The sequence below is a fragment of the Aulonocara sp. 'chitande type north' Nkhata Bay genome, linkage group LG18 (genome assembly GCF_057382095.1).
Source record: "Aulonocara sp. 'chitande type north' Nkhata Bay isolate Kocher_YH1m ecotype deep benthic linkage group LG18, A_spYH_male_GT1.1, whole genome shotgun sequence".
Taxonomy (NCBI): domain Eukaryota; kingdom Metazoa; phylum Chordata; class Actinopteri; order Cichliformes; family Cichlidae; genus Aulonocara; species Aulonocara sp. 'chitande type north' Nkhata Bay.
The window spans coordinates 31,068,444-31,080,677 of NC_141361.1; the positions used below are offsets into that span (position 1 = coordinate 31,068,444).

At 38.8% G+C, this 12,234-nt stretch overlaps 1 protein-coding gene across 1 annotated transcript; it reads right to left on the reverse strand.

Moving 5' to 3' along the window:
* Positions 1-210: 210 nt before the first annotated feature.
* Positions 211-11,923, reverse strand: urod (uroporphyrinogen decarboxylase). Its single transcript, XM_086272372.1, has 10 exons — positions 11,751-11,923; positions 10,349-10,461; positions 10,014-10,093; positions 9,762-9,824; positions 4,100-4,297; positions 3,863-4,024; positions 2,539-2,673; positions 1,957-2,057; positions 1,581-1,647; positions 211-471 (listed from the first exon to the last, which is right to left on the reverse strand). The coding sequence occupies exons 1-10, from the start codon at positions 11,774-11,776 to the stop codon at positions 307-309; spliced, it is 1,110 nt and encodes a 369-aa protein (XP_086128498.1). The 5' UTR covers positions 11,777-11,923; the 3' UTR covers positions 211-306.
* Between the last annotated feature and the right edge of the window lie 311 nt (positions 11,924-12,234).

The following is a 12,234-nucleotide window of genomic DNA, read 5'->3' on the forward strand; positions in this document are numbered from 1 at the left end:
GAGAGCTGTGGCAGATGAGAATGTACAGTACATGCTGATCTGGATGTTTTCCATCTTAAATTAATATCCTCACGTTATTTTTTCTCCTCTTTTGTTGAAAATCAGCCTCCTTCTGAAAATAACAGGAAAAGCATTCTCTGTGTTTCATGTGTTGAAAAATAAGTAATTTGTTTTAGGATTTCCTGTTTATATTCAAATGGACACATCTACTACTGTTTAGAGCTTTTAATAAAATAATGCCTCATACATTTTTCTTGCATCACCATCATAAGGCCAGGTTTGGTTCTTCATACAAGACATTTATCTTCATATCTGTTTGATCATCTGTTTGGAGTGCTGGTGCACAGCTTCGACGAAGGCACCTATGTTCTCCGGCTTCATGTCGGGGTAAACGCCGTGGCCGAGGTTGGCGATGTAGCCCCTTGTGCCGAAACCCTCCAACATCTTCTTCACGATGTCTGAAATGCGCTCCTGAAGAGAAAGAGAGCAGGTTCACGTCAGTCACCGTCACAAAGAAACGATCCAACATAACGCTCTTTCGGCAAAACGCATTCTCACGCAGTAAAACTGATTTTAACTAGGACGCTCAACGGCAACAGCAGGTGGCCGAAGTTAAATGCAGACATCATCTCCTACAATGAAGGCAAAACTGTTTGTGCTTGCCATCAGCGACACGACGTGACACATACGCCAGATCACAGTGCACAGGTGAGCTGAAGGGTGAAGCTGTGTGAGAGGCAGAGTGTGTGAGAGAGGTGGTGCAGTGTCATTTTAGATGAAATTAGCGCAAATGTGAGGGAACATGCTCACTGAATGATAATGAGGGAATCAGGACAAGGAGTGCAAGCTAATCTCAGCAGATTGTCTGTGGCCACCACAATCAAGAGAAAGACGTTTCAGGTCATCGCTTTGCCAGGAGACTGGAGAGCTTTTCTTCCAGCGATCATATCCTATAAGTTCATTTAGAGAACATCTGTGTTTATAGACTTGTTCTTTTTTTAATATTAGGATATCTGACAGAGTCAATGTGTAGTCAAACGTCTCTACAATGACAGAAATGGGACTTTGGCTGGTCTGACCCACTCAAGCTCAAAGTGGGCTCTATGTGGCCAACAATACAAAGTTTGAGCCTCCTTATTTACAGTTTAGAGGGGAAAAAAACAGAAGATAACCATTTAAATGTTTGGCAGGTGTAACGATACAGGGTGCAGGAGTCTGGACTTTTCAGGGTTGCAATTAATTTGGCTTTTTTTCAGTTTGTTCAAACAAACATTAAAAAATTAGCAGCTATAATGTTGATACATTTGGAGTTTGTGCTTATTTAACAAAGTATAAATAAGTCAATTACAATTTGTTCCTATGATTATCACCGCAGATTACAGGTTTGTGTTGTTACCCATAGACTTCAATGAAACAGCTCATATATATATATATATATATATATATATATATATATATATATATATATATATATATATATATATATATATATATATATATATATATATATATATATATATATATATATATATATATATATATATATATATATATATATATATATATAAATTGGAAGTTACCTTTGGAGCATACAGAGCACAGGGGTCCATGTTTCCTTGCAGGCTGACCTTCCCTCCTGTGCGTTCCCTGAATTCACAAACATACACATCAGAAGACACACGAGTTAATCCTTCAACCAGCGGTTTAAGCATTTGATGAATAGATCAGCCCAGCAACAAGAGAGAGGTCAGCAATGGCCAACATCACGCCCAACATCACTGCTATGACCGCCTACATTTGCTTCAAGTATTTGTAGATTCTGTGTGGGCTTTTCACTGTATGCTACTTCTCTATTCAGGCTCACGTTCAAAAATGTTTGGCTGGTTTAAATCTTACAATTAAAACACAGAGTCTGGTGCTGCATGCAAAGACAAACCAGTGTGCGTTTTGTGTTACCGTGCAGATAGTGGGTCAATGGTCCAGTCCAGGCCAACCACTTCATAATTAGACTGAGACAGTTCCTCTAAGGCGTAGTGAGCATCCTTTGCAAATACAATCTAAATACACACACACACACACACACACACACACACACACACACACACACACACACACACACACACACACACACAAAACAGATTTTCAAATCAACTTCTTCAGGAACCATTGTTGGTGAAATGCTGCCACCTGCAGGTAGATCCAACAGAACAGTGGTTCTCCTTACACTGCATGAATCCTTAATGATCCCTCCAGGGAGGCAACACAGTGCTAATAAGAATAGAGCCGAGTGCTGACACAAATATAGCAGCTACTAATGACCCAACAAACAAAACAATGAACATCATTTTTTTACTACTAGTTGTTTGAAGCTTAGCATCTGATATGCATGTCAGGTGACTCTCTTTGCAGTGCATTCATGCTGATGTGTAAGTGTAGAAGTCCACGTGTGTTACGCATGTGTGGATGGAGGAAATGTGTTTCTGATTATACACTGAGGGACAAATGTCTGTGTGTGAATCTGTTAGGTGTCCCTCTCACCATGGGGACATCCTGTCCTGCCTCCTTCAGTTTATCTTTGACGCGGCGAGCGATGTCTCGGAGGTAAGGCAGCGAGAACTCTTTAAACTCCGCAGGTCCCAGAATGCCGGCGTGGGACTCAAACACCTGCAGTGCCTGAAAAACACACAAGAATTGTGTGAATGGTGACAGTGACACTTTGAGAGTGACCCAAGACGTCACTGTTATAAACACTGGGATTTCACAGGTGCGGCGCCCAGCAGTGGGGTTAAAAAAAATAAAATAAAAAACAAAGGAAAAAGGAAATATAACACTTTAAAAGGGCTGTCTTTGTGTTAACATTTCACTTACAACTTCAAATCCCTTCAACTTCAGTATTTTTCTGCTGTATTATGTAGAATATATGAATTAAAATACCTGAAACCTGAAAGGCGACCGTGCTGACCACTTTTCTTTTTTAACTTGGAAACATTTTCTGTCTCAGCGTGTCTGACTGACATCCCTCCCACTCACAGCAGTGATGACAACACTTCAATTTACGTCACTGTTGCCAGTTAACTGACTTTGTTGCTACATTCATAGACTTGTCACACTTCTTCAGTACTTTCTCTTCTTTTGTAAGAAAAAAAAAAAAAGAAAGCACTTCGTTCAAGCAAGCACACAGACCCGGAGCTCTGTCGCTGTCTCAGATTGGACACATTTGTTCAAGTCTGCATTACGCTGACACATACTGATTAATGAGACAGTTAAAAAATGGTGCTGTTACGTCAGTTCAGTCCAGTTTTATTCATGCAGCACCGGTTCTCAAGAAAAAAAAAATCCCGTCAAGATATTTTAAGACAAAGATTGTGCAATATTAACCATCATATGATCTGCTATGACCAATACTTGTTGACAGTGGAGAGGAAGAACTCCCTTTTAACGGGAAGAAACCTCTTGCAGAACGAAGGCACCGGGGAGAGGCAGCCATCTGCTACGATCGATCGGCTAGGTGACGGGAAAGAGGAAATAAGGGAGCATGGGGAGAGAGGACCACACACCCACACCATTGTTTATGTTCTGTACAAATACTGAAAATTGCAGGATTGGGTAAACTTACTGGAATAATTTGTGCTGCCTCAGCTGTATTTTGCACTGACGTAGAGATTGTCAGCATTTATTTATGTCCTTGACTCAAACATATATGACTTACACTGACTCTGTCCTGTGAATTTTTTTTATTTATTTATTACATCTTTTCTTTTTTTCAAGGGAAACTAAAATAAGCTAAAGATAAAAAGATTTATATATAGTGACATCATAATGGAGGAAGTCTGTTTAGACACAGAAAGCAAGGAAGTCTGACCTGAGCTCCAGCTGCCACTTGTCCTAGCAGATACTCCACGATCACATCTGTCAGCATCTTCAGCAGCATGTGGCTGGCTTCGGGGTGCTGATACAGCCAGCGCTTTGCCTTAGAGTGAGTGTTGGAGCCTCCACCTTCTATCATGTAGGACATGAGCGTCCACTGTGGATGAACAGAGAGCTGTTAGAATATGGAAGCATTATTTTCTATAAATGTTTAAACATGTGCGCGCCTAACCGGAGCCCCGCTGAATCCTATTAGTGGCACTTTGCCCTCAATTTTGTGTCGGGTCAGTGTGATGGCTCTGAAGACGTAGCCCAGTTCTTTGGCAGTGTCCACTTTGACCTGCAGCCGCTGCAGGTCCTCTGGCTCCTTCAGAGGCTCTGGAAATGTTGGACCTTTACCTGCAACCATCTGGACATCCATACCCATGGCCTGGAGGGAGGAAGAAGAAACAAAGACAAACCAAACAAGTTAATATATCTGCTTTCAGTCATGCAGTGTCCAGTCCATCACAGGCCTCATTTTATTTATGATGTGTTCACAACCAGCGTTGGTCAAGTTACTTGAAAAAAAGTAATCAGTAACTAATTACTTCCCCAAAAGAGTAATCCCGTTACTTTACTGATTACTTATTTTCAAAAGTAATTAATTACTTAGTTACATAGTTACTTTTAAAAACACGATTTACAACCTGAATAGGTGATAAAGCAATAGATCTGTCAACCCAATTCTACTTTTTCTGCATAATCCATCATACAAAATGTAATCAAATGGAAAAGTCTCTTTTTTTAACTTGTTTTATCAGTTTTAATCTTTTAACTTTATGCATCAAGCAAAAATTAAATTATATGCACCATTCTCTGGCTTGAAGAAATTAGTTTAACATTTAAACCTATTTTCTGCACATTCCAGCACATAAAATAAAATATTTTGTGTGTTTACACTCAGTCTTTCAAATAGATGCAAGTAAAACACAGCAGAAAGTAAATAAAATCAAAGACTAGCAGTCCTGTTGCTCTATTTTCACCTGTAAAGCAGGACTGCGGTAGGCGGAGGTGTGCTCTAGTGCAGGTGTGGCGCAGCAGTCAGTGGAAGAATCCGCGAGTTTCTCTGTGAATTTCCCATTACGTCGTTGCGCACTCGGAGCTTGTTTAGGGTTTTTTTTCGGAGTAAAAAGAAGTTTTCTTCCCACGCACAACAGATGCTAATGTTTTTGTCACTTTTTACGGAATCAAACTCAAAGTAAGGTCAGTACTTCCAAGCTTTAAATGCTGCATGCTCATCAGGGGCGGAGCGTGGAGGTGGCTTACTGGGCTTAAGCCCGGGTTGTTTTGTCAGAAGCCCGGAGTCTTTTGGAGTGTAATTTTTTCATAGTTAGATGCCTGGCTGACAACTGTATAAAACAAAAAGTACAGACAATATTCGAAGCACATAGTGCACACTGTGGGAATTTACGACTGTGCGTGAATCCCCCCTGATATTGGTATGATCCAAGCTCAGGCACTAAGCGACTGAGCGAAGGGGCGGGGCAGCTGCCGCCTGTGAGTGCGCTGTTGGAGAAACGGAGCCAGCCATACTAAGGAGAGCTTAAGTTTGACCAGATACCAAAGCAAACCATTCGTACCGTACAAATAATGTAAATATGACGGTGAATCACGAAAGATTGATATCAAACTGATCACTTGACCAATATTACGTTACTCGCTCTTCAAGTGAATCAACAAATGGCGAAATGAAAAGCCGAACAAATGCTTTTTTTTTTTTATAGAGTCTTATCTTACGTGTGTTTATTTCATATTTTCAGTTCTTACCCTCCCCGACTAAATCGGTTTCAGTTATGTACTGAAATATAAGAATGGACATTAGAGGCTTCTTTCAAAGAAAAAACTCAGGTAAATGTTATTTTATATATTATGCTTTGTATGTTGTTCAGTATATTTCTATGCAAAACAAGAGGGATTTCAGTACACAGCAGGATATTCACATTTGTAACCAGATATTTACATACACTTTAGGGAGAAAACATAAAACATTTTTACTGTACAACATCAATTTAGAGTAAACTTTTGTTTTAGATAAATATTGAAATATCTTTTGAATTAGTTAAATGTCAGAATAAAGAGAGACAGAGCTGTCTATTTTTATCACTTTGATCAAATTTAGGAGTACATGTACACTAAGTTTGTTAATTAATAAGAAACTCCAGACGATTCCATTCTGAGCTGAAGAAGCTTCTGATAGGTTAGTAGAGTCCATGTGAGTAAATTGGTGGCACAGCTGTGGATGCATATAAAGGCAAAACACAGAGCCTGTTTCTTTGACATGGGAAAATCAAGAGATGTCAACCAAAACACCAGGAAAAGAACTGTGGAGCTCCATAAGTGTGGCTCAGTTTGAATACAATTTGGTGCCATTTGCAATTAAGAAATACAGATAGTTTCTCTCTTTACTCTTAAAGTTAACAAATATGTTTTTTATATTTATCAATCTAAAAAAAATAAACATTTAGTCTGATTTGATGTTACAATTAAAAAAGTGTTTGTGTTTTGATCTGAAGTAGGGCTGAACGATATATCGCATTTGCGATAATATCGCGACATGATCAAGTGCAATTTTCTAACCGCAAAGGCTGCGATTATACTCTGGACATGTCCAAATTCATGGGCTGCATCCTCCTGAGGCCGCATTTGTAGACCGATTACGTCACAGCGACGCGCCGAAGGCTGTCCAAATTACTACCATATCCCAGAATTCATAGCGCGGCCCAGCCAAACTCCAGTTTCCAGCAATGGCGGCCGCTACTAAGTTTTAAAATTACTCATACTAATCTTTCTGGGTCACAAAATAAACTTTTAACATATTTTCAGGCGAGAAAGTAGTTGTGTAAACATCAAATATCTGCTCGGTTTATCAAGATATCCCATATTTGCAAAAGTGCTTCGACGTTTTCAGAGGCGTCTGCTACCCACCAGCTCGACAGCTAGCCGGGAGCTCGAGGGTTACTGATGCGGCCGAGAACGGCACAACTCCCGGCACATCATTTTCAGATCACCGCGGAGTTTCGCTGCTCGGGTTAAACGTAATATATAAGTCACTTAGACAACCTAAAAATGTTATTGTTGGGCTTTTTTCAGTGTTTTGTTTGTTTGTGAGTAAATCGGTTTGGCTGAGATTAAAGTTATTAGATTAGATAAAATAAAACTTTATTAATCCCCCGGGTGGGTTCCTCCTTGGTTTTCACACAGCTGACTAAACGTCAAACAGAAAACTTATTAAACAGAAGTATGAGACAGTCGAGAATTTACACCAGTGTCTGGTTATATTTTAGATAGCAAGAAGCAGACGGCCGAGTTTATTAAACTCCACCGAGACAGCGGTGACGCTAATCAGAACTAGACCGTCCAATTTCACGCCTTTAAATTTTAAAGGCGTGTTTGTGTGTGTGTTTATACAATTGCTATTATGTTTGCACTTTATGTGTAATGTTACTGACTGCAGAGATCAGTAAGATGTGTGTATTTTTTATTTATTAGTTTTATTTATTTAATATTATTTTTTTAATTGAATGACTGTCTAGTAGTTCACAGATGTCGAAAAACTGAGTGTGGTAAAGCCACTGATTTTGTTTATGTATATTTCTGCAATCTGCACATTGTACTGACTTTCATTTTAATGTTTACACCAGGGTTCCTTGTCAGCACTTTATGCTCAGATGTTTGTAAGCTAAAAATAAACTATTGTGTATGTTCAAATATACTGTTGTGATTGAAGAAGTTAAATAAAAATGTCAGTCATCAATTCATGCATCACCTCATGTCATCATAACAGAGGTCTGTCTTCCAGGAAAGAACAGTTTAAAATTAATGTAATATAGTATTGGCCATACTATATGATGTATTGCTTGTCTTTGTTTAATAATACAGAAGACAAAGACCTTTAAAAAATAATCGCATCGCAATCGCAATATTGGGGCAAAAAAAATCGCAATTAGATTATTTTCCATAATCGTTCAGCCCTAATCTGAAGAGTACATAAATATCTGGTTTCAACTGTATATTTGATGATTATCAGCACAAAGAGGGAGAGAGAGGAACAGAGAGGGAGATGGAGAATGAGGACAGAACAGAGATGGAACAAGAGCAGGTGAGACACACATGTCAGTCAAATGGTTGTTTACCAAAAGTATCACCGTATCATAGGTCCTCATGTATCTCGTACCTAGTGTTTCTTTTTAGGTTTGCTATTTTTCAAATTCTATATTTATTAAGTTCTGCAGGCTTGTTTGCACAACAAGGCTAAATAATTATATAAACTTTTCTCAATCTAAATAGTGGACTTTGGTAGAATTTAAAAAAAAAAAAAACAAGTGTAGTGCAGGTCTATGATGATTTTTAGTGCTACTATCATCTAGTTCTGATTCTGGTTCTGTCTTGGTTAAGTCCTCGGTAGTCCTGATTTTGAACTGTTGCAGTCCTGTTTTAATTCCAGATCAGTTCTGGGTCTGGTTGAATCGGGGTTTAGTCCTCGTGTCTTGATACAGCCCCGACTTTGTTCTGCCTTGCTGCTTAATAAAAAAACTAGTTTAAGGTGTCCTGCACATGTGATATATATATTTCCCTATATGAAGTCATTCTTTTTTGAACAAAACTCAAAACAGAGCCAATTAATCTTTCAGTCATTTCTAACCCCCCCCCAAAAAAAAAAAAAAAAAAAAAAAAAATCCCACATGCTTACTACCCTTTAGGGCTAAGCCCCGGGTGTTTCAAATGTCTGGCTCCGCCTCTGATGCTCATACTCTCTCCCGCACTCGATATATGATCCATTGTTGATCTGCAGACAGCTGTTGTCACACGTTGCACTCGCTTACGTCACTGTCATGAGACATTCTTGCAAAAAAAAAAAAAAAAAAAAAAATCACGGTTTTAGTAACGCAGCGTTCCTACGGGAAAGTAACGGTAATCCAATTACCGTTTTTGCAATAGTAATCCCTTACTTTACTCGTTACTTGAAAAAAGTAATCAGATTACAGTAACGCGTTACTGCCCATCTCTGTTCACAACATAAGCCATCCAAAGGCTCTTTATATTGTAAGACATATTAAAGAGGGTAACCCAACTATCAACTGATGTTCTAAGAAAAAAATAATAGCAAGCGTGGGGAGGAAGAACTCCCAGCTAACAGGAAGAAGGCTTTGAGTATAAAGGAAGGATCAGGGAGGGTCACAGCTGTACAGAGAATGAGTGGAAAACAGATTCAGGACACCTGAATAGATGAAAAATATATCTTGTTATTTAATTAATTAATAGTGTCATCAAAAGAGTTATTTTGTCAAAAACATTTTGAGACACTGCGTCCACTGTGGAGGAACACAGTTTCTCTATTTCTTCCACAGAATGTCTTTTGTACAGTCACCCTCCCCTCACCCCCAACCAGTCTGAGCCTGGTTCTGCTGGAAGTTTTGTTCTGTTAAAAAGGGAGTTTTTCTTTCCCACTGTCGCCAAGTGCTGGTCATAGGGGGGTAATCTGATTGTTGGGGGTTTTGAACCAAACTGAAAAATTAATACTTAATACTTGACTAATGGTAATTTGTTAAATTAACAATTAAAACATGTGGACATCACATACATGTATTACATCAATACATAGCCATTTGTTACCACACATGAAAATTCTTCTCATTCCTGAAGACATAGCAGACACTGGTTGTACTGTATGTCAGAGGTTATTTAAATATTAATAAACGTCAAAACCCTAAACACACTTTCTACTCACAAAATGTATATTTTTCTGATTACAGAAAACCTCTTTTACTGTACATCTGGCAAAAATATAGCAAAAGACTAGCTGTAAACATTTTATACATGCTAGCAATTGAGCCTGGTCTGAACAGACTTACCTGTGGGACAACTAGGATATCAGAGAAGATTATGGCAGCATCAAAGGGAAAACGTCTCAGAGGCTGGAGGGGGGGGGGGGGGGGGGGGGGGGGGGAGAGAAAAAAAATTGGGATAAGTTATTCTTGTTGGTACCCTGTGGGTGGTGTAACAACCACTCCATCATCTCACACCACATAATGGTGTTGCTGACTTGATGTTAACACTGTGAAATTAGATTTTTTTTTCTCCCCCCTGTGAATCCAGGTCTGTACCTGCAGAGTGAGCTCACAGCAAGCCTCTGGTGACTGACATGTCTCAAAAAAGTCCTTCCCTGCTCTGGACTCACGGAACTCTGCAGATTAGAGTAAAAAAAAACAAAAAAAAAAAAAACACTACAGATCAGCATTAAGACTCAATAACAGGGAGTTAGTGGTTATCAGGGATGTGAATCTCATGCTTATGGTCATGCAGAAAGTGAAATACTACAATATGAAACCTGAAAACATGATCACGAATATTAAGGGTAATCAGTGTAGCACATTTGATAGTACAGTGCTACTATTCATGTCAGAAACAAGAGACGAAAGAACTGATCTGAAGCCTGTACCTGGTAGATATCTGCCAGCCTGTCTCATACACCAGACTGGGACATGTTCGATTTCCTCTCCTCGTGCCGCTCTCAGGAATGTGTCGTTCTTTAGCTGAGGAAAGTCTTTGGGGCTGGGTAGAAAGCACTTCATGTTAGAATCGAAAAATCGAAAAATAAAAATAATACAAATTTAGACAGAATTTTAAGATATTTGTGGCATGGCCAAAGCACACTGGCAATTTCAATTTATATTACATAGTTGAGGGAATGGAGCTTAGCTGATAGTGTCATACCCTCTTTACAATACAGCCGCAAACTTGAGTTATCTAAAAATAAAGGCCCACCCTTCCCTTTCCCCTGCAATCACTCTGGGCATCCAGCTGAAGGGCATTCACCAAAAGAGTGATTCTGGGAGATAACAGTCCTCTGCTCTCTTATCTTCTCCCAGCAGGAGAAATGACAGTTAAATACAGGAGTGCTTAGGATGGCTCAGTAATGTATCACAACCTTAATCTAATTCAGACTCTGACATGAAACTGTTAGACGGACCACAAAAACATTTCACAGATAGCCAATTATGTTTAGCTTGCTACACTTAACTTTAAAAGATGCAAGTCTGCTGTTAGACTCTTAAGAAGTAAACGTGTGGGTTATAAAAACACACTATCAGAGTTTGTCATGGATTCTGTATGGGATCATTTAGATGCTTCAGCTTCCACACTATATGTAAAAATGTCAGAATAAAAAAACTATTCCCATTAGAGTGACAGAACCGTAGGAGTTTTTTTTGTGTTCAGCTGACACTATCACTCACTTTTAGTAAACTGACTTAAAGTAAAATGACCTGGATAAACTTTCTTTTTATTTTTTAACAGCCCTCTGTATCTTTAGCACCATTATTACATCCATACAATATTGATTGTAAATAAGGTTAGCACGTTGTTAAAGCAGGCCATACAAAAGGCGTCATACGTTTTGTAATGACGCCTGGCTTTCTCGGAGTTGAAGCTAGTTAAATAGAACAAACCAAAAGATTAATAAGACTTTTACATTATTAGCTCTGCCGAATTTATCAGACGATCCACAGAATTTGCTTAAAGCACTCATTCATGTTGCAAAATAAGTTCATCTCTAAATATGAACAAGAGATTATTAGACTGCTGGATTTCTGAATGAGTTTTTTTTTGTTTTTTTGTAAGAGGAAGCGACTTCGCTCTGGCATTGGATTACGTAGCTTTAAGGAATGAGGCCTGTGTTTCTATAACTGACCCATAATAGGAAGAAATGTTTCATAACAATGACAACGGGGGGGTTTCATAAGGTCACTTTTTAGACGGCTAAACAGCCAAAATGCTAACCTTAAATGTAACAATGTAACAAGCAGCAGTTTGTTTCGAGAAACAAAGAAGGAAGTACTCACAGGATTAGATTTTCTTGCTTGCTCATGTTGGCGGTGCTGAGGATGGGACAGCCTTTCAGAAACTCCTCTGTCTCTCTGCGGGGATGTCAGTTGTAACCTGCTGCTCCTCAACTGTCATTTAAACCCCGCTCGCATGGACACAATCAGCTGCTACAGCGCTGTGGGCGCGGCCATCTTGAAAAACCACGTGACCATAGCAGGAAACGAGATGACGCTTCAAAATAATAGTCTTTTTCCATATTTAGTCGTTATCTACATTTTGTTCCCTTAAACTTCAGTACAGTTTGTATCATCATCATTATTATCATCATTAGTAGTAGTAGTAATTCTCCTTCTTTTCATCTTTGTGTTATTTAAGGAAAGAAAAAAAAACTTATCGAGGTACAGTACTTACGTTTGACAAGCACATATAGAATTAATTAACTGAATTATAATTGAATATATTAATTATCTCTAATTTTATAAATTCATTAGAGTGTATAAA

Excerpts from the sequence above, each read along its gene's own strand:
- urod (XM_086272372.1), bottom strand. The coding sequence starts at position 11,776 with ATGAGCAAGCAAGAAAATCTAATCCT. Across the intron at positions 2,058-2,538 it reads CAGGACAGGATGTCCCCATG|ATTGTATTTGCAAAGGATGC; the intron begins GTGAGAGGGACA and ends GTGTGTATTTAG. Across the intron at positions 1,648-1,956 it reads ATTGACCCACTATCTGCACG|GGAACGCACAGGAGGGAAGG; the intron begins GTAACACAAAAC and ends TTGTGAATTCAG.